The 23,807-nt window shown below is 44.2% G+C and overlaps 3 protein-coding genes across 3 annotated transcripts; 1 reads left to right on the top strand and 2 right to left on the bottom strand.

Annotated features, from left to right (window-relative positions):
• Nucleotides 1–5,946: 5,946 nt before the first annotated feature.
• On the bottom strand, nt 5,947–22,917 carry LOC136764078 (transmembrane protease serine 9-like). Its single transcript, XM_066717904.1, has 12 exons — nt 22,807–22,917; nt 22,430–22,592; nt 21,005–21,264; nt 20,695–20,831; nt 20,312–20,458; nt 10,579–10,701; nt 10,443–10,501; nt 8,290–8,330; nt 7,702–7,861; nt 7,324–7,583; nt 6,529–6,665; nt 5,947–6,284 (listed from the first exon to the last, which is right to left on the bottom strand). Exons 1-12 carry the CDS (start codon nt 22,844–22,846, stop codon nt 6,135–6,137), a joined length of 1,677 nt encoding a protein of 558 aa, XP_066574001.1. The 5' UTR covers nt 22,847–22,917; the 3' UTR covers nt 5,947–6,134.
• Nucleotides 9,851–12,044, top strand: LOC136764977 (trypsin). Its single transcript, XM_066719383.1, has 5 exons — nt 9,851–9,925; nt 10,151–10,307; nt 10,465–10,727; nt 11,041–11,177; nt 11,539–12,044. Exons 1-5 carry the CDS (start codon nt 9,886–9,888, stop codon nt 11,686–11,688), a joined length of 747 nt encoding a protein of 248 aa, XP_066575480.1. The 5' UTR covers nt 9,851–9,885; the 3' UTR covers nt 11,689–12,044.
• LOC136764976 (trypsin-like) lies at nt 15,082–17,243 on the bottom strand. The gene is made up of 5 exons (XM_066719382.1): nt 17,167–17,243; nt 16,474–16,648; nt 16,052–16,311; nt 15,698–15,834; nt 15,082–15,506 (listed from the first exon to the last, which is right to left on the bottom strand). The coding sequence occupies exons 1-5, from the start codon at nt 17,204–17,206 to the stop codon at nt 15,357–15,359; spliced, it is 762 nt and encodes a 253-aa protein (XP_066575479.1). The 5' UTR covers nt 17,207–17,243; the 3' UTR covers nt 15,082–15,356.
• Nucleotides 22,918–23,807: the final 890 nt, after the last annotated feature.

Below are 23,807 nucleotides of genomic sequence, written 5' to 3'. Positions count from 1 at the left end.
ACAGGCAAAATCGAAGAGGGGGTGGGGTAGCATTATATGTGAAAAATGACATTGAGGCAGAAGAACTTGTATTAGATCCCAGTAACGGAACAGAATCTTTGTGGGTGAAACTTTTGAACAAGAGATCTGGAGGATTAGCGGTAGGAGTGTGTTACAGGCCACCAAACTCAGATATTCAGAAAGATGCTGCATTGTACAATGTAATCAGGACTGCATGTAGCAAGGATGTGGCTGTTATAATGGGGGATTTCAATTTCCCAAACTTAGACTGGGAAAGCCCAGTGGGGACTACAGAAGCAGAAATGGAAATGGTTGAGATGCTAAATGACTGCTTTCTAACCCAATTTGTCAGCGAACCAACCAGAGAGAGTGCATGTCTTGACTTGATCTTTTCAAATGACCAAGATAGAGTCAGGGGGACAGTAGTTAGAGAACCAATGTCAAATTGTGATCACAATATGGTTAGCTTTGAGGCATTCTTTCAAAAAACAAGGTCCAAGTCTTAAACAATGGTCTACAATTTTAGAAAAGCAAACCTTGAAGGTATGAGACGGCACTTAGAAGAGGTAGACTGGAGCACACTGGATACAGAGTTAGTTGAAAATGGATGGGTATATTTTAAGAATATACTACTTGAGGCTCAGGAGCAATTTGTACCAAAACTTAGCAAATTGAGGAACAAAAAACACTGGCCAAAAAGGTTTAATAGAGGTATGCAAAAAAATATAAAGAGGAAGAAAATGTTGTATAGCGCATACAAAAGGGATGGTGATGAAACAAAATACATAGAATATGTTGAGCTGCAAAGAGATCTTAAGAAAAGGAACAGGAAAGCAAATAGGGAAATAGAAAGAAACATAGCTCTTGGAGCTAAAACCAATGCAAAGAGCTTTTTTCAATATTACAACAGCAAGCGGTCAATAAAGGAGGAGGTGAAACAGCTAAAGGGCAAAAATTGAGGTATCTTGGAAAACGAACAAGATGTGGCAAATATTCTAAATGAGTATTTCACAGAGGTTTTTACAAAAGAAAAAACAGATGACATGCCACAGGTTGACAATCAGTCCAGTCAAACCCTAAGAGAGATCAGGATAAATGAGGAGGAGGTACTAAAGGGACTAGCAGAATTAAAAACAAACAAATCACCTGGGCCAGATGGGATATTTCCAACAGTACTTAAAGAAATGAGGGAAATTATTTATAGGCCGCTAACTCGATTATTCCAAATGACACTTAGAACAGGGGATGTGCCAACTGACTGGAAGACAGCAAATGTCATACCAATCCACAAGAAAGGGGACAAAACTGAGCCAGGAAATTACAGACCAATCAGTCTCACCTGCATCACCTGTAAAATGTTGGAAAAAATGATTAGACAGAAAATAGAGGAGCATCTTAATGAAAACCAAATTCTTGGAGATAGTCAACATGGGCTTAGACGAGGCAGATCATGTCTCTAATTTATTAGAATTTTTTGAACATGCAACTGCAGCTGTAGATCATGTGAAAGCATATGATATGATATACTTAGATTTCCAAAAAGCTTTTGATAAGGTTCCACACCAAAGACTGATCCTCAAATTGGAAGCTGTAGGCATTCAGGGTAATGTAGATGGATTATGAACTGGTTGATGTATAGGAAACAGAGGGTGTCAATTAGAGGAGTCACTTCAAACTGGAGTGAGGTTGTTTGTGGAGTTCCACAGGGATCAGTACTAGGGCCTTTGCTTTTTCTAATCTATATTAATGATCTGGACTCTGGGATAGTTAGCAAACTTGTCAAATTTGCAGATGATACTAAAATAGGTGGCTCAGCAGATACAATCTTGGCAGCACAGGCTATTCAGAGGGGCTTAGATAATATTCAGTTGTGGGCTGACACCTGGCAAATGAAATTCAATGTGGACAAGTGCAAGGTAATTCATGCAGGTAACAAAAATGTCCACTATAATTACACTATGGGAGGTACAGATCTAGATTAAGTAATGCATGAGAAAGACCTAGGAGTCTATGTGGACTCCTCACTTTCTCCATCCAAGCAATGTGGGGAAGCAATAAAAAAGGCAAACAGAATGTTAGGGTATATTGTCAAAAGTGTAGAATTTAAAACAAGAGAAGTAATGTTAAGACTGTACAATGCGCTAGTTAGACCTCATCTGGAATACTGTGTACACTTCTGGGCACCACACTTCAAGAAGGATATTGCTGCTTTAGAGGCAGTTCAGAGGAGAGCAACCAGACTTATTCCAGGTCTGAAGGGAAAGTCCTACTCGGAGAGACTGAGGGAACTGAACCTTTTCACCCTGGAACAGAGGAGACTACGTGGGGACTTGATCCAAGTCTTCAAAATCATGAAAGGCATCGACCACATCAAACCAGAGGAGCTTTTCCAGATCAGCAGGGACACACGCACCCGGGGACACAAATGGAAATTGGGCTTCAAGGCATTCAAAACGGAAAACAGGAGACAATTCTTCACACAGAAAGTTGTCACAATCTGGAATAAACTACCCAGCGATGTGGTTGAAGCTGAAAGTTTGGGAACATTTAAAAATAGTCTGGATAGGATCCTTGGATATTAATAAACACCAAACGAGCATGATGGGTCGAATGGCCCCCTCTCGTTTGTAAACTTTCTTATGTTCTTATGTTCTTATATGTGGGGTATATATATGTATGCCTTCTAATGTTTTTTAGAATATTCACTGGACAAAAATATAACCCCAACAACATGCAACAGAACAGTTCATATAAGGAAATAAATGCATTTGGCCCTGATCTATGGATTTCAATCCCAAGTTTTGAGGGAGCGTGCAATTGTCATGCTGATTGCAGGGATGTCCACCAGAGCTGCAGTCAAGACCCTGGTGAGGATGACGAGCTGCAGATGAGCTTCCCTGAGATGCTTTCTTACAGTTCGTGCAGAAAATCTTCAGTTGTGCAAATCCACAGTGTCATCAGCTGTCCGGGTGGCTGGTCAGACGATTCCACAGGTGAAGAAGCTGGATGTGGAGGTCCTGGACTGGCATGCTTGCACGTGATCTGTGCTTGTGATGCTGGTTGGATGTACTTCCAAACTCTCTAAAATGCTGTTGGCAAATAAATTAACATTAATTTCTCTGGCAACAGTTCTGGTGGACATTCCTGCAGTCAGCATGGCAATTGTGCACTCCCTCAAACCCTGAGACATATGTGGCAATGCGTTGTGTGACAAAACTGCACATTTTAGAATGGCTTTTTATTGTCCCAACCTCAAGGTGCACCTGTGTAATGATCATGCTGTTTAATCAGGTTCTTGATATGTCATCTGTCAGGTGGATGGATTTTCTTTACAAAGGAGAAATGAAAACTAACACAGATGTAAACACATTTGAGAGAAATAAACTTTTTGATTTTGTTTTTCAACATAATATAGTAAATAATAAAACAAATGAAAATGGCATGGACAAAAATGATGGGACCCTCAACCTAATAGTTTGTTTCACAACCTTTAGAGGCAATCACTGCAATCAGATGTTTTCTGTAGATCTCAATGAGACTTCTGCACCTGTTAACAGGTAGTTTGGCCCACTCTTCCTGAGCAAACTGCTCCAGCTGTCTCATGTTTGATGGGTGCCTTCTCCATACTGCAAGTTTCAGCTCTTTCCATAGATGTTCGATAGGATTTAGATCAGGACTCACAGAAGGCCACTTCAGAACAGTCCAATGTTTTGTTCTTATCCATTCTTGGGTGCTTTTAGCTGTGTGCTTTGGGCCATTATCCTGTTGGAGGACCCATGACGAGCTTTCTGACACTGGGCAGTACGTTTCGCTCCAGAATGCCTTGATCATCTTAAGATTTAATTGTGCCCTGCACAGATTCAAGGCACCCTGTGCCAGGCGCAGCAAAGCAGCCCCAAAACATAACCGCACCTCCTCCATGTTTTACTGTAGTTATGGTGTTCTTTGAAAGCTTCATTTTTTCATCTGCGAACATAGAGCTGATATGACTTGCCAAAAAGCTCCAGTTTTGACTTATCTGTCCAAAGGACATTCTACCAGAAGGATTGTGGCTTGTCAATATGCATTTTAGCAAATTCCAGTCTAGCTTTTTTATGTTTTTCTTTCACAAGTGGGGTCCTCCTGGGTCTTCTTCCATGGAGACCACTTTCACTAATTAAAAAAGCGATGGATGGAAACTGACGTACCTTCACCTTGGAGTTCAGCTTGTATGTATTTGGCAGTTATCCTTGGTTCTTTTTCTGCCATTCACACTATCCTTCTGTTCAATCTGGGGTCGATTTTCCTCTTGCGGCCGCGCCCAGGGAGGTTGGCTACAGTTCCATGGACCTTGAACTTAATAATATTTGTAACTGTTGTCACAGGAACATCAAGCTGCTTGGAGATGGTTTGTAGCCTTTACCATGCTTGTCTGTTATTTTCTTTCTGATCTCCTCAGACAGCTCTTTCCTTTCCTTTCCTTTCCTTTCCTTTCCTTTCCTTTCCTTTCCTTTCCTTTCCTTTCCTTTCCTTTCCTTTCCTTTCCTTTCCTTTCCTTTCCTTTCCTTTCCTTTCCTTTCCTTTCCTTTCCTTTCCTTTCCTTTCCTTTCCTTTCCTTTCCTTTCCTTTCCTTTCCTTTCCTTTCCTTTCCTTTCTCCATGTTCAGTGTGGTGCACACAATGATACCAAACAGCACAGTGACTACTTTCCTCCATTTAAATAGGCTGAATGACTGATTACAAGATTGGAGACATGTGTGATACTAATTAAAGAAACTAATTAGTTTGGAATATTACTATAATCCAATTATTTATTATCTTTTCTAAGTGTGTCCAGGCCATTTTAGAATGTAGAATGAGCAATAATTAATCTCTTTTTTTCATCATCTTATTTGCTTTATTCTATGACATACCAAAGGCATGCAAGTATAAATGATGCAATAGCTTTTAATTTAATCTCTTTTCAGGAGGAATGAAGCATTATTTCAGTGAGCTTTAAGGGTACCAACAAATTTGAGCACATCTGTATGCAGTACACTTTTTGAAGTGTAATTTCAATACATGATGAAAACATTTCTACATATTCTGTGTTATATGTGATACTTTTTGTTTTAAACTGAAGAATTACTTCTAACATATAAGTGCTTAACCCAGTCATTGTAGAGACTGTGACAGTTCTGCTTGCAGTACTGGTTTAAAAGAGGAGCATTGTACTGTTGATTGACAGAGAAGCACACAAGATTCTTCTGCCAGTTCTGTTGCTAGTTCAACACTGGTAATCCTGAAGTATATTCTCTTCATGCATTGTCCTTATTAGACAGCCCATTGACTCTTCCTGTTGCAGGCTTGCCGGTTACTGGTCCTCTCCACTTGCTTTTCTCTTGTTTATGCAGAAACACAATTATGTGACCAACTTCTAATTAAATTGTCACCATTTTGTTTAACGTGATCCATTCATCCTAATAGATCTGTATTCTTCAACACAAAGAGTAAACTTTCAATGTGGTGTATTTGGATCTGTCAGGATAAACAAATGCAGATAACACATGCCTGACAAGGAGTCATTGCAATGGGAACTGACTGGTAAATATAATGGATTGGCTGATACAAGTTTTTGAAGAATTATATAGATTGCTAATTGCAAGATGGGGTCTTCTCACACAAACTAAGAGCTAGGCCAAATCCAAACTTTGAGCCATCCTTGAATTGCAAATTACGAAGTCGTAACTTGTCGAGTTTTGATTTATAAATAGCGTACAGTGGATTCTAACAATACATTCAACCATGATAGGGTACATATTTGTGTGTGTATGTATGTGAATTATGTTTGAACTGTGCTGAACAATAAAAATAAATAAATAAAGACAACCAGTAACTACTGTAATTATTAATATTAAAGAAAAAACTAATAAATAAAGAAGAGGAGAAAAAAATACTTGAAGAAAAGGCAGGAGGCTCTGTTGTCTGGAGGAATTATGTGTTTTTATTGGCTGCAGCTACAGGAAACAGGCTGGCCTGATGGCAAATGGGCTTCCCTGCTGGAGGCTCCAATTCTCATGGTTTTGATGCTGAACCAGGCGGCCAGCCAACCAGGGAGCAGGTGGTGGGAGAAGCCTCTGTTCACTGTAGGGAGTTCCCCCTCTGGCCCATCCCCCTTCAGTTATTGGCCAAGATGTCATTGATCCAGGGCAGCAGTGCGCAGACCTTGGTGTAGACGCCAGGGTGGTTTGGCTGTGCGCAGCCATAACCCCAGGAAACGATGCCCTGCAGCTGCTCGTTACACACCAGGGGACCCCCAGAGTCACCCTGTGAGAGAGAGAGACAAAGGGGGGATTAATATACTGTAACACTGTATTGAGAGGGAGAGAGAGGGTGGAGGGCAGGGAGAGGAGAGGAGAGGGAAATGGTAAGGTGCGGGGGAGGGGGGGAGGGAAGCAGAGAAAGCAGTGGGGGAAAATGGAGAGAGGAGGAGGGAGGAGAGGGATGGAAGATGGATTTTTTGGCCCAGTGTTAGCATTTGCATTGGCCTGGTGTTGTCACGGGGACTGACCTGGCAGGAGTCTTTGCCTCCCTCCAGGTACCCGGCGCACACCATGGTGCCTGTGATCTGGCCTGGGTAGGAGTTCTCGCACGCCTGCTGGCTCAGAATGGGCACCTCCACGCACTGCAGATAGAAAGGATTAAACACTGTAGAGAGAGAGAGAGAGAGAGAGAGAGAGAGAGAGAGAGAGAGAGAGAGAGAGACTGGATTGTTATCATGCCCTAAATAGAAACTATACCCTGGCATAGTATCTCTTCTCTTTCAGAGTTATGCAGCAGAGACAGATCATGAAAAAGTATAGGCTCAGTGTCCACAGCAGCCTGGCCATAGACCTGGCTGCCCAGAGAGATCCGGCGCTGTGATCACTATGAGACAGGAGAGGTGGACACAGAGATGCACTTCCTCCTGCACTACAATAAATGCACCCAAATAAGGGACATATTCTTTAATAAAATAAAAAATGCCCATCCAATTTTTGAGAGAATGGAAAACAAAGAAAAACTGGCAGTCCAGCCAAAGGGAGGGACACAGAGCCCCATGGCTGCCCAATATGTAGCAGCCTGCCATAACCTAAGGGGCACACTGTGACACTTTGAACATCTGTAATCACTGAGATTATTTTACCATTCAATTCATATTGATTTGTCCTTTAATATATTATATTTAATACAAATATTTTTCCATATATGTAAAATAAAAGAGGGCGGGAGGGGTTAAAGCACTGTATGCACTGAGACAGAGAGAGAACAATCAAGCAAATCAAAACTCACAAAGAACACCCCCACTCCCTCTGGCTCTCCTTACCCCCATCGGTGATGATGTTGCCCCAGCCCGACACCACACACATCTCCCCAGCAACGGGGCAGGCGCTGGGTAGGGCCACAGGGCGCACGTACTCGTTCACAGTCACGGGGTGTGCCAGCTTCATCAGCATGATGTCATGGTCCAGGGTCTGGTAGTCGTAGCTCTGGTGCCAGTAGATGCTCTCCACTGCCATGTACTGCTCAGTGCCCTCGTCCACCCAGATGTGGTTGTCACCCAGGACCACCAGCTGACTGTAGGGGCTGGGGAGGCAGGGAGACAGATATATAGAGAGAAAAAGTGTCAGTCAATCAGTCAGTTTGTCTCAGACTGGCATGTGCAGGCCCTCCTCACTCCCTGCCCCAGTGGTGCAGTGCTCACTTCATCCAGCAGTGGGCAGCCGAGATAACCCATTGGTCGTTGATCAGGGAGCCACCACAGAAGTGGTACCCGATGTTCAGAGAGACCTGCCAGGGCTGCGAGTGGGCAGCACACTGGTACCCACCGATGATCTTCTCATCATCCTGCACCGGGGCTGCGGCTGAGGGGGTGTCAAGCGGGGTGGAGAGAGAAAGAGAGAGAGAGAGAGAGAGGTGAGGGTTTGGACAGCAGAGTAGATGGAGAGGATAGGAAAGAATGGGAAAGAGAGGTAGAGGGGGAGAGGCATCTGGAGAGTAGTGTGCTCTACATTGTGTATATTACTATCCAGTCCTTGTTGCACTAACAGGATTAGCAACAGCAGTATCAGTAGTATCAGTATCAGTGTCAGTATCAGTATCACCAGTAGCAGTAACAGCAGCAGTAACAGCCGTAGCAGTAACATTAGCAGCAGCAGTCATAGACTAACATGTCACCACCCCACCTGTTAACTAACATTCAATCCCACCAACTGTCTGCCATGAAACAGCACTGCCCAACCGGACACAGCCGCGCCCCGCCACCGGTTCACTGGCCAGACGGCCTGCCTACCTGCAACTCCCAGCAGCACAATACAAACTAACAACTTCATTCTTCAGTCCAGGAAGCTACCCCAACACAACTGACAGCCTGCCTCGCCTTCCAGGCACTTATATAGCCTTGTGTGTGTGTCTGTGTGTGTTAGGGGGGTGGGAGTTTATGGTGTAGACTCTCTCATTTTATCCATCCCCTCAAGCCATTTTTTTTTTTAATTCTATAAAAAAACTTTGTTCGTTATCAGGTATTTTTCTATAAATTTTTTTTTTTTTTTTTTTTTTAGAGGAATGTTTTACCTCAGCACCAGGTGCACCTCTCGCAGCCTTGTGGTTTATCTGTCTGTGAAGGTTACCTCAGCTGTCCAAAAAACACAAATTACAATATATACATACATATATATATATATACAGATAGTAAGTTTGCAGCACATTCTGTATATCCCAGTATAACATGATCATGAATTTAATGTTTGGTTATTCATTTTAAACTAAAGTGTCTTGTTTGGTATTCTTCCCTTTGTCTGCATAGGGGAAATCAAAATAAACAACATGAGTACTAGCAATGTAAAAGCAAGCAGTATGATAAAAACATTATATAAAGTGCAATATTAGTCTTGTGTTGTGTTGTGTAGTGTTGTGTTGTACTGTGCTTTATTGCACTGTAATAGAATACAATGCAATATAGTAGGCACAGTGTAGTGCGATACAATACATGTTGAATACAGTGTGGATTTCTGTAATGTTTTTCAATGTATTTTACTGTGCTGGACTGTTTTATATTGTGTTATACTGCAGCACATAGTAATGTACTGGACTGTGCTGTACTGGATTGGACTGGACTGGATTGTATTGTATTGTATTGTATTGCTCTGATGAAAGCCAATCAGCAGAGAGGATTTGCAGGCCTTTGAGAAGATGTCTGTATGTTTCTATATAATTACATGACAGTCCTCTTGTACAGCACCTCTGGCTGTTGCCTATAGTTGCGCTGGTCCTCTCCGCTGTCTTTTGCTGCAGTGATTTCCTATCAGTAAAGTGTAGTGTGGTATAAACACAGTAAAGTATAGTGTGGTATAAACATAGTAATGTGTAGTGTGGTATAAACAGTAAACTGTAGTGTGGTGTGCTGTGGTATAAACACAGTAAAGTGTTGTATGGTGTGTATACTGAAAATATATTTATTCCATAATATATGCACAAAGTACCGTTACGTTCAGAAAAGTTATCTTGAGAATCTTTTAATTCTAGGTATTATTATTATTATTCCATTACAAACACCTGCTTTTATTGCTTAACGCAATCAATACAATACCACCTGTCCTTCAGTGTGTGAGTCTGCCCACTTGCTCTCATTTACCTAAGATCTTTATCCCCCTCTCTCATTAACTCAGAGAATTGTGTGTGTCTGTGCCTGTGTGTGTGTGTGTGTGTGAGTGTGTGTGTGTGTGTATGTGTAAGTGTATGTGTGTCAGTGAGTGTTTCAGTGTATGTGTGTGTCAGTGTGTGTGTCTGTGTGTACTAGTGTGTGTGGGCAGGGCTCAGGTCAGTAGCTGTGGTATAAATAGAGGAGAGCAGTTTCTTAGTGAGTCTCAGCAGGAAATCACTGGACACCATGAGAGGACTGGTACTGTTACTGTTTGTTGGAGCCGCAGGTAAATACTACTACTACTACTACTACTACTACTACTACTACTACTACTACTACTACTACTACTACTAATAATAATAATAATAAGTACTATGCCAGTAGTGATGATTAATGTAAATGAATGGAGTCTGAATTTCCTGTGCATCTCTTGTGTCTTTGTCTCTCCCTGTCCTTGTGTCCCTTTGTCTCTGTGCCTCTTCCTCTCTCTCTACTTATTCCTGTGTCTCAGTGGCTGTCCCGATGGATGTCGGACGTATCATCGGGGGCCAGGAGTGCACCCCTGGCGCCCAGCCCTGGATGGCCTCCCTCAACTATGGCTACCACTTCTGTGGTGGAGTCCTCATCAATGAGCAATGGGTGCTCTCTGTTGCCCACTGCTGGTACAAGTGAGTAACAGCAGTGGTGATTTTATTCTGTTTTTGTGTGTGTCTGTGTGAGTTTGAGTCTGTGTGTAATTCTGCGTGATTGTGTATGTGTGTGTGTGAGATTGAGTGTGTGTGTGAGTGTGTGTCTGTCCACACCTAACACCCCGCCTCTCCCCAGTCCCTATGCCATGCAGATATTCCTGGGAGACCACAACCTGCGGGAGTACGAGGGCACCGAGCAGCTCATGAAGACCGACACCATTGTGTGGCACCCGGACTACGACTACCAGACCCTGGACCACGACATCATGCTCATCAAGCTGTACCAACCAATCCGGCCCTCCGCCACCGTGGCGCCTGTCAGCCTGCCCACCGCCTGCCCTCCCCCTGCCGGCCTATCCTGCCGAGTGTCTGGCTGGGGCAACACGTGGATTGATGGGGGTGAGGAGGGGGAGGGCACAGAGGGAGAGTGTGTGGGTTAAATAGGGGGTGAGGGGTGGTAGAACTGAACAAAATAAACAATGTTAACTAAATTCTCTCATTCTTTCTCTTTCTCCCGCCTGCCCGTTCCCCATATTCTATCTCTCCCTGTCCTGTCCGGCTCCCCTCTCACTCCCTCCCCTCCTCCCTCTCTCACTCTCCTCCCTCTCTCTCTCTCTCCTCCACTCACCCTCCCTTATTTCTCTCCCCTTTCTCACTTTCTCCCTCTCTCTCTCTCCCCCCCTCTCCTTCTCTCCCTCTCTCCCCGCCCCAGTCTACATGCCAATCCTGCTGCAGTGTCTGGACCTGCCTGTGCTCAGTGACGCTGAGTGCCAGGCCGCATACCCGGGCATGATCACCTCCACCATGCTGTGCGCCGGCTTCCTGGAGGGGGGCAAGGACGCATGCAATGTATGTAACCAGCTCCCGCTGTCCCTGGGTGAAGACCCAGTACGGGGGGTTGTGTGCTGCTGGTGAACACACAATCTGATATCTTGGTCATTGTTTCTCTGTAGCTGCAGCCTCAGATGTGGGGTTGAGAGTCAGTGGGGGTGCATCACTGCATACTCATGGCACCCTGCATAAATCTGTGGTTCCTTTAAAATCTGTCCAGTCTCAGCTTCTTCTGATGCAAGTTTTATATGAATCTGTACTGTGTCTCAGACCTTGCTTTACTGGACTGGACTGAACTGGACCGTAAAAAATAATGTCAGATTAAAACTCACTCTCTTTCCTCTTTCTCCTCCCCCCCCCTCCCTGTCTCTGTGTCCAGGGAGACTCTGGCAGTCCTCTGGTGTGTGGGGGGGAGGTGCAGGGGCTGGTGTCCTGGGGGCAGGGCTGCGCTCTGCCCGGCTACCCCGGCGTCTACACCAAGATATGCGCCCTGCTGCCCTGGATTCAGAGCACCATGGCCTCCAACTGAGAATGGACAGAACCCCTCTCTCCTTCCTTCCCTCTCTCTCTCTCTCTCTCTCTCTCTCTCTCTCTCTCTCTCTCTCTCTCTCTCTGTGCCTGTCCTCTATTTTCCACTTCCCTGTTCCTGTATCCACTCCTTAATCCCCACCGCCCACTCCTCTCCCATCTCTTCCTCTCTTGTTCTCCCTCTCTTTATCCCCTCTCTTGCCTCCCTATCCCTTCTACCCCTCCCCCCACTGCGAAAGCCTCGTGTCCTCTCTTTCCCTGCCCCTCTCTCTGTGTGGCTCTGAGGAGGAAGCAGTCGCAATAACCCCTGTGAAAACCAGACAAACTGAATCAATAAAGCATTTGGGACTCTGTGAATGCAGTGTGTGTGTCTGTGTGTGGGGACCGGGGCTGGGGGATCAGTCTGTCTGTCTTGCTCACACTGTGCATTCATACATAAAGCGTCTGAGAGTGATATAAACCATTTCTAGGGTTTACAAAGAATGGTGTGAAAAGGGAAAAACATCCAGTATGCGGCAGTCCTGTGGGCGAAAATGCCTCGTTGATGCTAGAGGTCAGAGGAGAATGGGCCGACTGATTCAAGCTGATAGAAGAGCAACTTTGACTGAAATAACCACTCGTTACAACCGAGGTATGCAGCAAAGCATTTGTGAAGCCACAACACGTACAACCTTGAGGCGGATGGGCTACAACAGCAGAAGACCCCATCGGGTACCACTCATCTCCACTACAAATAGGAAAAAGAGGCTACAATTTGCACAAGCTCACCAAAATTGGACAGTTGGAGACTGGAAAAATGTTGCCTGGTCTGATGAGTCTCGATTTCTGTTGAGACATTCAGATGGTAGAGTCAGAATTTGGCGTAAACAGAATGAGAACATGGATCCATCATGCCTTGTTACCACTGTGCAGGCTGGTGGTGGTGGTGTAATGGTGTGGGGGATGTTTTCTTGGCACACTTTAGGCCCCTTAGTGCCAATTGGGCATCGTTTAAATGCCACGGCCTACCTGAGCATTGTTTCTGACCATGTCCATCCCTTTATGACCACCATGTACCCATCCTCTGATGGCTACTTCCATCAGGATAATGCACCATGTCACAAAGGTCGAATCATTTCAAATTGGTTTCTTGAACATGACAATGAGTTCACTGTACTAAACTGGCCCCCACAGTCACCAGATCTCAACCCAATAGAGCATCTTTGGGATGTGGTGGAACGGGAGCTTCGTGCCCTGGATGTGCATCCCACAAATCTCCATCAACTGCAAGATGCTATCCTATCAATATGGGCCAACATTTCTAAAGAATGCTCTCAGCACCTTGTTGAATCAATGCCACGTAGAATTAAGGCAGTTCTGAAGGCGAAAGGGGGTCAAACACAGTATTAGTATGGTGTTCCTAATAATCCTTTAGGTGAGTGTAGATTGGCCAGAAATTTAATATTCTTGGTTACTGAACAAGTCAGAAATGCAGTTTCTTCCGCCACTGTCAGAAATGCAGCACTGTCAGCAGAGAAGGTGGTGACAATGTTGCGGTGTCTGGCCACAGGAAAATGCAACAATATAGCAGTGATGATTTGGGACCATCATCACAGCCTTCAATAAGCACACGAGATTGTCCAACTACTGCCTGCTACTGCATGGCAAATATCCCCAAAACAAGCCACACTCATAATTAATGCAAGCCTGGGTTTCACATTACACCAATTCCATATATGTCAGCCAGCAGCCAGGGGTTGAGGACCCAAGTGCGGGGTGAAATACAAGGAAGGATGGCAGGTCAGGAAACAAGCTGAGGGTCGAATACTAGTAAACAGTGCAATAGAGAGAATCCAAAGTCAAAGTCAAAAGGCAGGTGAAAGGTCAATGATCAGGCAAACAGGGTTGAGCAGGAAATCCAAAAATCATAAGGCAAAGGAACAGGCAAAGGTCTAAACACAAGAAAGGCAAAATACTAGAAGATAGGCATAGTAATGTAGCAGGATAGCAAAACAAGACTTGACACTAATGGAGTGTCACTGAAGGGTATATATAGACAATGGGTGATGAGCAAGAGAAGAGGATCAGATGAGTTAATGGATTCTGGTGATAATTCAATAATTAGGTGAGTGAAATGGGAGAGTGGAAAAAATGGGCTTGTAATGACTGTGGCAAGGGTGGCCTCTGGTGGAGAACCTGGGAAGAGCTGATCAGGGAATGTTACAATATATGACTATTTTATAAAAACAGAAGTAAAAAATAAGCCACAAAATAAATTAAAAATGAGCCACTCATAAAAGCATATTGATAATAAACTGTATGCGGTGATGAATGCATGTTAACTTTAATTTGTATTTTATTCAGTGCAGAAAAAGTGTCTGAAATAGCCAATTGCTGTAAAAGCCTTTATGATTATACCCCAGTGTTTTCACCTGCACAACAGAAGGATACATATGTTACATTGAAGATGTTTTATGTATGATTGCGATTATGAATGTGAAATTAATCTAGCATTTTCGTTCCATGTAACACCTTAATATCCTTGTAATGAAGGAATGAGGGGAAAATAGTTATTATGTTGTGTCAAATTATAAACAAATAAAAGCCTGAGTTAGCTTAGCATATTCGTATAGTTGTATTTTCGCTTCTGCTTGTCTACATGTGATCTCCCGTTTTGAAGAAGAAAATGCATCACACTGATCTGTTTTCTAATGTAAACTGACATGAAAATTAGCTAAAAGCTTTTCCTTCAATTGGATCCTACTTCCAGCTAAAAGTAGGTGTAAGAGACTATAACTAACTCCTACCTCCTACTTTGAGCGAGGAGTAATTTTACTCCTAAATAAACTTTCAGTGTGATTCCTAGAGTCATTCTGAGATGTTTGTTTTTAATACACACAGAGCTGCAACTACAGCTGAACTGCAATTTACACAGTGGGTTTTCTATATAAGAAGCAAGCACCCAGTTTTATTATTATTATAATTATAATTATAATTATAATTATTATTATTATTATTATTATTATTATTATTATTATTGTAGTGAGGCAACCACACAGTCCTGCACTGCAAACATAGTCACAACGTCAACGCATACAGACACACACACATGCACACACATACACACATAGACACACATACACTCATACACTCTCAAAGACACAGACAAACAAAAACAGAAACACACACACATATCTTGCACACACACTCACAAAGAGACAGATGCACGCACGCACACACACATACATCACACTCTCTCACACACAAACACAGGGAGAGGAAGAAGGAGAGAGGGAAGTGGTTTGGAGAAGGAAAGAGGGAGTGAAGGAGGGAGGAAGGGAGAGAGATGCAGAAGAATACAAAATCTCAATGTGTTTATAAACATCAAACACAACTTAGATCAGATGAGAAGAAAAATATTTTTATTTGGATTTTGAACATAACAGAAAATCTGAAATTATTATTATTATTATTACCATTATTTGTATTATTATTATTATGAATTTATATAATTAGAGTGAGTTTGTGTGTGTGTATTATTAAGTTAAGTTATTAAGGGAATCATATATACTGCAGTTTGTTTGATTATTATATGTCTATATTCCAATAGTAGTACATTGGTTCCAGAGTTGGGTCTGTGTTGGCAGAGGGGTGGTCATGGTTGGCATATGGCTGGCATATGGCTTTCACTCAGTTGTTGGCTATCACCTGTGCCACCCAGGTGTTGTAGCGGCAGACTTTGGCGTAGACACCGGGGTGACCTTTCTCGGCACAGCCGTACCCCCAGGAAACCACGCCCTGCAGTTTACCCCCACACACCACTGGGCCACCAGAGTCACCCTGAGAGAGAGAGAGAGAGAGAGAGAGAGAGAGAGAGAGAGAGAGAGAGAGAGAGAGACAGGAGTTAATACACACACTGCACTGAGAGAGAGAGAGAGTTAACTGACACACCGACTGACTGACACACTGACTCCCTGTCTGCCACCTTGTCTGTCTCTATAGCTCTCTGTGCCTGTCTGTATTGCTCTCACCTGGCAGGAGTCCTTGCCCCCCTCCAGGTATCCGGCGCAGAACATGTTCGCTGTGATGCTGCCAGGGTAGGCGCCGTAGCACTGGGCATCACTGAGCACGGGCACCTGCAGGCACTGCAGGACGGAGGCGTAGTTCACTGCACAGCACACAGGGAAAAGGCACAGGTCACACAGGTGCAGACGCAGAGGCAGGGAGGCAGAATGGGTGCAGACTGAGAGGAAACCAAGACAGAGGCACAGACAGAGAGAGAGAGAGAGAAAGATGCATAGACAGACAGACACACAGAAAGAAAGGCTACAAAGAGAAAAAGACTGACAAACACATACCCTCCCTCCCTCCCTCCCTCTCTTTACCTCCACTGGTCAGCATGTTTCCCCAGCCGGAGACAAGACACTGGGTTTCCGCTGTGACACAGCTGCTTGCCAGGGCGATGGGCTGCACGTACTGGTTGAAGACGGCAGGCTGGCTGAGTTTGATGAGCATGAAGTCGTTGTCCTGGGAATCGCTGTGGTAACTGGGGTGACGGATCACCTTGGACGCCCAGATGCGCTGCTCTGTGCCCTCCTCCTGGTAGAGGTGGTGCTCCCCCAGGTGGACAGCCAGGCGGGGGGGGCTGGGGGGACAGGAGGGGGCGGGAACCAGACTGTGAGGGCAGTGCTACACAGAGAGACATGGACAGAGACAGAGACACAGAAAGAGAAATGCAGCAGAGAGAGACAGAGAGATAAAGGGACACAGAGACACACAGACACACCCACTCTTGGTTAGTACTAACGGTATGTAGCAGTGGGCGGCCGACACCACCCACCACTCGTTGATCAGGGAGCCGCCGCACCAGCGCTGCCCGTCGTCGTAGGTTAGGTAGACCTGCCAGGGCTGGGAGTGGGGCTGGCACTCATACCCACCGATAATCTTATCATCATCAACACCACTGCCCCGGGCACTGCCCACTGAGATAGAGAGAGAGAGAGAAGGACATGGTGAAAGATACAGAGAAAGGGAGACAGGGAAGAGAGGTACAAAAAATTGAAAAGCAGAGATATAGACACAGCACACAGACAAACACAGAGCGAGACACAGCACACAGACAGACACAGAAACAGAGAAACAGCACACAGAGAGACAGAGACAGAGACACAGCACATTACACTATTACTATTATACTAACTAGCAAAACAAGAAGAATGTAATGCTAATAATAATAATAATAATAATAATAATAATAATAATAATAATAATAATAATAATAATAATGATAACACTAGTACTACTACTAACTGTTATAACTACTACAACCAATAATAGCAGTAATTATAATAATATAATTATATGTAGGCTATTATATAATTATAATGTTACCACTAGTACTACTATTACTACTGCCACTGCTGCTGCTGATGATAATAATAATAATAATAATAATAATAATAATAATAATAATAATAATAATAGTAACTGCCCTGTTTACCTGCAGCTATGATCAGCACTGTGAACACTGTGGGTCTCATGTCAGAGAATGAGAGGACAGCAGAGAGAACAGGGCAGGGTCACACAGCTGCCTGTATATATGGGGGGTGGCATTGAGAGGCCCTGATAACAGGTATTAATAGTTGGAGGAGAGTTGGGGGGGGGCTGGGAAAATGCCACCTGCCATGTAATCCTTCCATCTCTGTCTTGCTCAATGGACACAGAGATATACCATACAGCTGTGTGCAGGCACATGCACAGGAGGGGGTGAAAGGGGCTGACCCTTTGGCCTGCCACTGCCAGAAAGTGCCCTCCTGTAGAATAACCTGATTGAATAACCTAAAGACAGTAGTTGATTGATACAACAAAAAGACAATAGCTGTATACAATTCAAGAAACAATTAACAATTAACAGAACTGAACTGAGTAAATACACACTAATGATTGCTTTATATGCAAAACTGAACAATATTGAAGAAATAATATAAATAAAATAATAAATGTACATTTTCCCACTACAGTTAGTATAAGTAGATGTAAGTATATTATTATTATTATTATTATTATTATTATTATTATTATTATTATTATTATTAATATATTGTATTCTTGTCATTATTATTATTATTATTATTATTATTATTATTATTATTATTATTATTATATTGTATTCTTTTCATTATTATTATTATTATTATTATTATTATTATTATTATATTTTACTCTTGTCATTATTATTATTATTATAACTGATCGCACAGTGGAAATACCCCCCCAGAGTAATTAAGCTCATACACTCACCTAAAGGATTATTAGGAACACCTGTTCAATTTCTCATTAATGCAATTATATAACCAACCAATCACATGGCAGTTGCTTCAATGCATTTAGGGTTGTGGTCCTGGTCAAGACAATCTCCTGAACTCCAAACTGAATGTCTGAATGGGAAAGAAAGGTGATTTAAGCAATTTTGAGCGTGGCATGGTTGTTGGTGCCAGACGGGCCGGTCTGAGTATTTCACAATCTGCTCAGTTACTGGGATTTTCACGCACAACCATTTCTAGGGTTTACAAAGAATGGTGTGAAAAGGGAAAAACATCCAGTATGTGGCAGTCCTGTGGGCGAAAATGCCTCGTTGATGCTAGAGGTCAGAGGAGAATGGGCCGACTGATTCAAGCTGATAGAAGAGCAACTTTGACTGAAATAACCACTCGTTACAACCGAGGTATGCAGCAAAGCATTTGTGAAGCCACAACACGTACAACCTTGAGGCGGATGGGCTACAACAGCAGAAGACCCCACCGGGTACCACTCATCTCCACTACAAATAGGAAAAAGAGGCTACAATTTGCACAAGCTCACCAAAATTGGACAGTTGAAGACTGGAAAAATGTTGCCTGGTCTGATGAGTCTCGATTTCTGTTGAGACATTCAGATGGTAGAGTCAGAATTTGGCATAAACAGAATGAGAACATGGATCCATCATGCCTTGTTACCACTGTGCAGGCTGGTGGTGGTGGTGTAATGGTGTGGGGGATGTTTTCTTGGCACACTTTAGGCCCCTTAGTGCCAATTGGGCATCGTTTAAATGCCACGGCCTACCTGAGCATTGTTTCTGACCATGTCCATCCCTTTATGACCACCATGTACCCATCCTCTGATGGCTACTTCCAGCAGGATAATGCACCATGTCACAAAGGTCGAATCATTTCAAATTGGTTTCTTGAACATGACAATGAGTTCACTGTACTAAACTGGCCCCCACAGTCACCAGATCTCAACCCAATAGAGCATATTTGGGATGTGGTGGAACGGGAGCTTCGTGCCCTGGATGTGCATCCCACAAATCTCCATCAACTGCAAGATGCTATCCTATCAATATGGGCCAACATTTCTAAAGAATGCTTTCAGCACCTTGTTGAATCAATGCCACGTAGAATTAAGGCAGTTCTGAAGGCGAAAGGGGGTCAAACACAGTATTAGTATGGTGTTCCTAATAATCCTTTAGGTGAGTGTATATAATCACCACTTTATAATATGACCCCAATATAGAGTACACAGACAAAATGAGTTACAGGTCAAAGAAAAAATGTAATACAGCAGCATATAGCAGAGAAACAGTAGTACATATTATAAGATATATCAGATACTGCACTCCAAATTCAAAAGAAGAGTGAAAATGGGATGGAGTGCATTTGGAAGAAACCACACACTATTGAAAGGAAATCTACCCAGTTGCCCGAAGAGAGAAAAGTATTTGATCAGTGCGTACTACCAGTGCTCACTTATGGCTGTGAAACCTGGTCACTTTATGCAAAAATTATATAGAAACAGCGGATGATATAAAGGAGCATGGAAAGATGAGATAGAAAAATAAATGTATGGATCCAAGAACAAATTAAAATATGCAATATCATTTAGGCCAAAAGAGTGAAAATATTAAAATGGCAATGGGCTAAACAGGCCAAATATGGACAAAAGGAGACAATCTAATAGATTCCAAGAGATGAAAAAAGACCTAAAAGACCACAATATAAAACATGGGAAATTAAATTATAAACTTTGTTGGGGTGATGTGGAAAATAAAAGTTGAAGATAGAAGCAAGTAGAAACATCTAGGGGAGGCCTTCATCCAGCAGTGGATCGATATGAGACGATGCTGATGGAGAGGGTGATGATATCAGATACTCCTGGAGATTGTGTTCTTGCCGACCACATTGAGTCATAGCCCAGTGTTAAGCCTTGGGGCAGGTCTATCAACGGGTGCCACGATTAAAGTCAAAACCTGTCAACTAGGCTAGGAGAACTGATATCGGTGTTGGTGACGGTTAGTTACTGTCCTTGCTGCTGTACAAGTTAACACTATGTATGTACATCAGAAACAGTGATATTACAGTAGTAATCGGGTCAGACTTTCTCTACAGTGGGGCAGCAGTGACAGCTCTCGGAAACATGGGGTATAATAGTTAAGACTTTATTACTTGATTGTATTTGATCACACACAGAGCTGGAGGGGAGGTTGGCACAGAGAGGGGAGGAAGAGGAAGAGGAAGGAGATGGGTAGAAGGGGAGGGAAGAGGAGAAGGAGGGAGAGAGAAGGGAAGTGAAATGAGGGGGGGGGGTCACAGACAAAGGTCAGGAGGTCAGTTGTAGTTCATGGTGTCTTTGATCCAGTCATTGTAGCGACAGACGCGGACGTACACACTGGGATGTCCGACCTGGGCACATTCGTACCCCCAGGACACTACGCCCTGCAGCTGCCCACTGCACACCAGGGGACCCCCAGAGTCACCCTAGGAGAGAGAAAAGAGTTAATACACACTAACAGTGAGAGAGGGAGAGGGGGAGAGAGAGGGAGAAAGATAATACACTAACACTGCACTGAGAGAGAAAGAAAGAGAGAGGTTAATGCACTCTAATAGAGTGAAAGAGAGAGAGAAACAGGATGCAGTCATGAATGGAAGTAGGTGAATTAGTTTGGTAGAGTCCATGATCAGGAACCCCCCCCTCCATTCTGGAATGCACTCACCTGGCAGCTGCTGGCTCCTCCCTGCATGAAGCCGGAGCATACCATGTTTTCAGTGTAGTAATAGGGGTAGGTGCGGCGACAGGTGTCGTCGTCAATGATGGGCTGATCCAGGCACTGCAAGGCCCTGGGGTACTGGACTGAGAGAGCCGACACAACACAGCAGGTTATAGCAGGACTGGGTTGCAGAAAAACCATCAGCGTCAAAAAGAGGCCGTGTCCGACTTTTCTTGTGTATGGTGTGGACGGCGTCATATCGATCTTGACACAGAGGTTTTAACGCAACACGCCCAGTGTGTCGCCCCACACTTACCCCCATTGGTGATGGTATTGCCCCAGCCAGAGACCAGGCAGGGGGTGCCGGGGGCGGGGCAGGCGCTGGGCAGGGCGATGGGGCGCACATACTGGGTGAACTGGGCCGGCTGGGCGAGCTTAATCAGCATGATGTCATTGTCCAGGTTCTGGGAGTTGTAAAAGGGGTGAGGGATGGCCTTGGACACCCAGAAGCGCTGCTCTGTGCCCTCCACTCGTGTCGTGTCGTGCTCCCCCAGGTGTACCTCCATAGAGCTGGGGCTGAGGGGGGAGGGGAGGTGGAAAGGGAAAGAGAGGGGAGGAAGAGAGAGGGATAGAGGTGAGAGAGGGAGATATATAATTTCTGTTGCTTTAGTAAAAGTGACCCAGGACAACAAAATGACTCACGGTGACCGAAATTGCCACCAAATGCCACCCTGAAGAGGAGACTGTCAGCATTAAAGTCATGTGTAAAGCACTGATCTGATCTTCCGAGAGGGAGCTGCCTAGAGGCGTCTGGGTCCGACCTCCCTGGCCTGCAGTGCCCAGGTGACTGAACACGACGGCGATGATTATGATGTAGAAGAGTGCCCTCCAGGAAAGCACACACTTCTGGAAATATGTGGATGACTTGAATATGGCTGAGACATGGACACTCCAACTACCCTGCACTCTTCAACAGACCCTGAATGGTCTTGACATTTGGGTGAAGAAGCACAAAATGAAAATAAACCCAAAGAAATGTAAAGTTCTACATGTCACCAACATGAGGCACCCACTCCTGCCAACTCTCTCCATTGCCCAGAACATTCTGGAAGTCTGTAATACAGTCAAAGTCCTGGGGGTTACCATCCAGGATAACTTGCGATGGGACAGTCAGGTGGATCACATGCTGAGCTTTTTGCTCTGAGTGTCCAAGACCCAGAATTGATCTCTATTTACACAGGCTACCTGCGGCCCGTACTGTAATATGCATCTGGCACAGTTCCCTGAGTACAGACCAGACCAAAAGCATACAGAAACAGCCTTTAAAATCATACTTGGCCAGAGGTATTTATTTAGAGGCACTCCGCACCCTTACATTGTGCACCCTATCAGAGAGACACACTAAGTTGTGCCAGAAAGCTGCTAAAGTCCAACTTTAGGGATTGGCTACCTCTGCTCAGGGGGGAGCTTACAGGTGGTCAGACAAGGACCTTAAACATACTGGCCATCCCGAGATGTCGGATGGAGAGATACAAGAGATCTCCAATCCCTGATATGTGCAGACTCCTAAATGACAATGGATTTTAGTTTTGGGATACTGGTTCTTACTACAATTGTTGTTAAGAACCTGTAATAATGCTGAAGGATCATTAAACAATAAAAGAGGGACTTCGCTTGCTTTCTGTGCAGTGGACTACAGACACACACCCCACTCCCTCCCACTCCCACGGTCAGCACTCACAGTTTGTAGCAGTGGGCAGCCGACACCACCCACCACTCGTTGATCAGGGAGCCACCGCACCAGCGCTGCCCCCCGCTGTGCGTCAGGAACACCTGCCAAGGCTGGGAGTGGGGCTGGCATTCATACCCGTTCACCACCCGTTCGTCCCCCGCTGGGGCACAGCCTGCCACACAGAGGGAGGGAGGGAGGGGGAGAAGGTGAGAGGGGGAGTGACGGAAGGGAGGAGAGAGAGAGGGGATAGCTGGGAAGAGGGAGCGGGCAAGGAGGAGAAGGGATTTAGGGGAGAGAAGGGAAAGGATGCTGGGAAGGAACGGGGGAAGTAGGAAGAAGACAGAAAGCGTATGAACCAACAGCAACAAAAGTAATAATAGTTTTACCAATGCAGCCCACTAACAAAAACAGAACAATGATCCTCATGTTTCTGTGTCTCAGTGCCTCTGTGTCTCGGTGCCTCTGTCTCTCAGTCTCTCAGTGTCTCTCTGTCTCTGTGTCTCTGTCTCAGTGTCTCAGTGGGGTGTGTTTTTATACACCATGCAGTCCTGTCTCTACAGTTCTGGGAAAGGACACACCTGGGCTGTAGGTGGCAAGGTCTTTATTGTGGTTTATTTTTAGACAACCTTTGTGGTGGCAGGTGATCGGCAAAGGTAGAAAGTGTGTGTGAGTGCGTGAGGACGTGTGTAAGTGATTTGTGTGTGTGTGTGTCTGTGTGTGTGTGTGTGTGTCTGTGTGTGTGTGTGTATTGATGTATTAGTGCTGACTTTTCAAAACGATTCGGGGCGCTGGTTTGAAACGTTTACAGTCATTCACCGAATCTTTCTCTTGCATGGAAAACTCTTTTGACCTGAGAATCAACCCTGCAAGATCAGAAGGCAGAAGTTTATTTCTAGTTTGATCGTTAAATGTTGCTTTTTTCCATGTCTCTTCTAAGGAGTTGTTTTCCCACTAAACTCTGTGTATACATGCTGGTCAGATCATCGTCTAAATTCAGACTAGAGGACAGCTTTGGCACTCTGAAAACCTTCCTAAATCCTAAATAAATCTACAACCTGAAAATAAAATGTCTTGCCCTGAATGAAAGCTTTATACTTAAGATGCGGTCGCTGCTCTGAGCTAGTGGCCCGGGTCCTGCTTGGTTCATGGTTTGTTACCCGAAGTGTTGTGGGATACTGGTGGGAGTGACCAACCACAACACTCAATTACGGAAGTCTGAGATTCAAATACAATGTCACATGACTAATACAGGATTCTTTTTGTAGTTTACACTTGTTTTTACAGTTTCCCGACAGATAATTGAATAGTAGAAAAATAAACATGAACTATGAACTGAAGTAGTACAATTTACTAATTAAATATATAGAGAGATTATGTGATATAATCC

Source organism: Amia ocellicauda, chromosome 12 (genome assembly GCF_036373705.1).
Source record: "Amia ocellicauda isolate fAmiCal2 chromosome 12, fAmiCal2.hap1, whole genome shotgun sequence".
NCBI classification, from domain to species: domain Eukaryota; kingdom Metazoa; phylum Chordata; class Actinopteri; order Amiiformes; family Amiidae; genus Amia; species Amia ocellicauda.
This window is presented reverse-complemented; position numbering and strand designations above follow the sequence as displayed.

Bases quoted from the DNA above. Each gene is read 5' to 3' on its own strand.
- LOC136764977 (XM_066719383.1), top strand. From the start codon at position 9,886: ATGAGAGGACTGGTACTGTTACTGTTTGTTGGAGCCGCAG. The intron at 9,926-10,150 runs GTAAATACTACT...CCTGTGTCTCAG, and splicing joins ACTGTTTGTTGGAGCCGCAG to TGGCTGTCCCGATGGATGTC. The intron at 10,308-10,464 runs GTGAGTAACAGC...GCCTCTCCCCAG, and splicing joins GTTGCCCACTGCTGGTACAA to TCCCTATGCCATGCAGATAT.
- LOC136764976 (XM_066719382.1), bottom strand. From the start codon at position 17,206: ATGAGACCCACAGTGTTCACAGTGCTGATCATAGCTGCAG. The intron at 16,312-16,473 runs GTTAGTACTAAC...CTGTCCCCCCAG, and splicing joins GCCGCCCACTGCTACATACC to CCCCCCCCGCCTGGCTGTCC. The intron at 15,835-16,051 runs GTAAAGAGAGGG...TGTGCTGTGCAG, and splicing joins AAACATGCTGACCAGTGGAG to TGAACTACGCCTCCGTCCTG.
- LOC136764078 (XM_066717904.1), bottom strand. From the start codon at position 22,846: ATGAGGATCATTGTTCTGTTTTTGTTAGTGGGCTGCATTG. The intron at 10,702-20,311 runs TGACCTCCTGAC...GTGTTGCCCCAG, and splicing joins AAGACACCATGAACTACAAC to CCAGACACTCGGCAGGATAG. The intron at 6,666-7,323 runs GTAAGGAGAGCC...CTCTCTCTACAG, and splicing joins CAACATCATCACCGATGGGG to TGTTTAATCCTTTCTATCTG.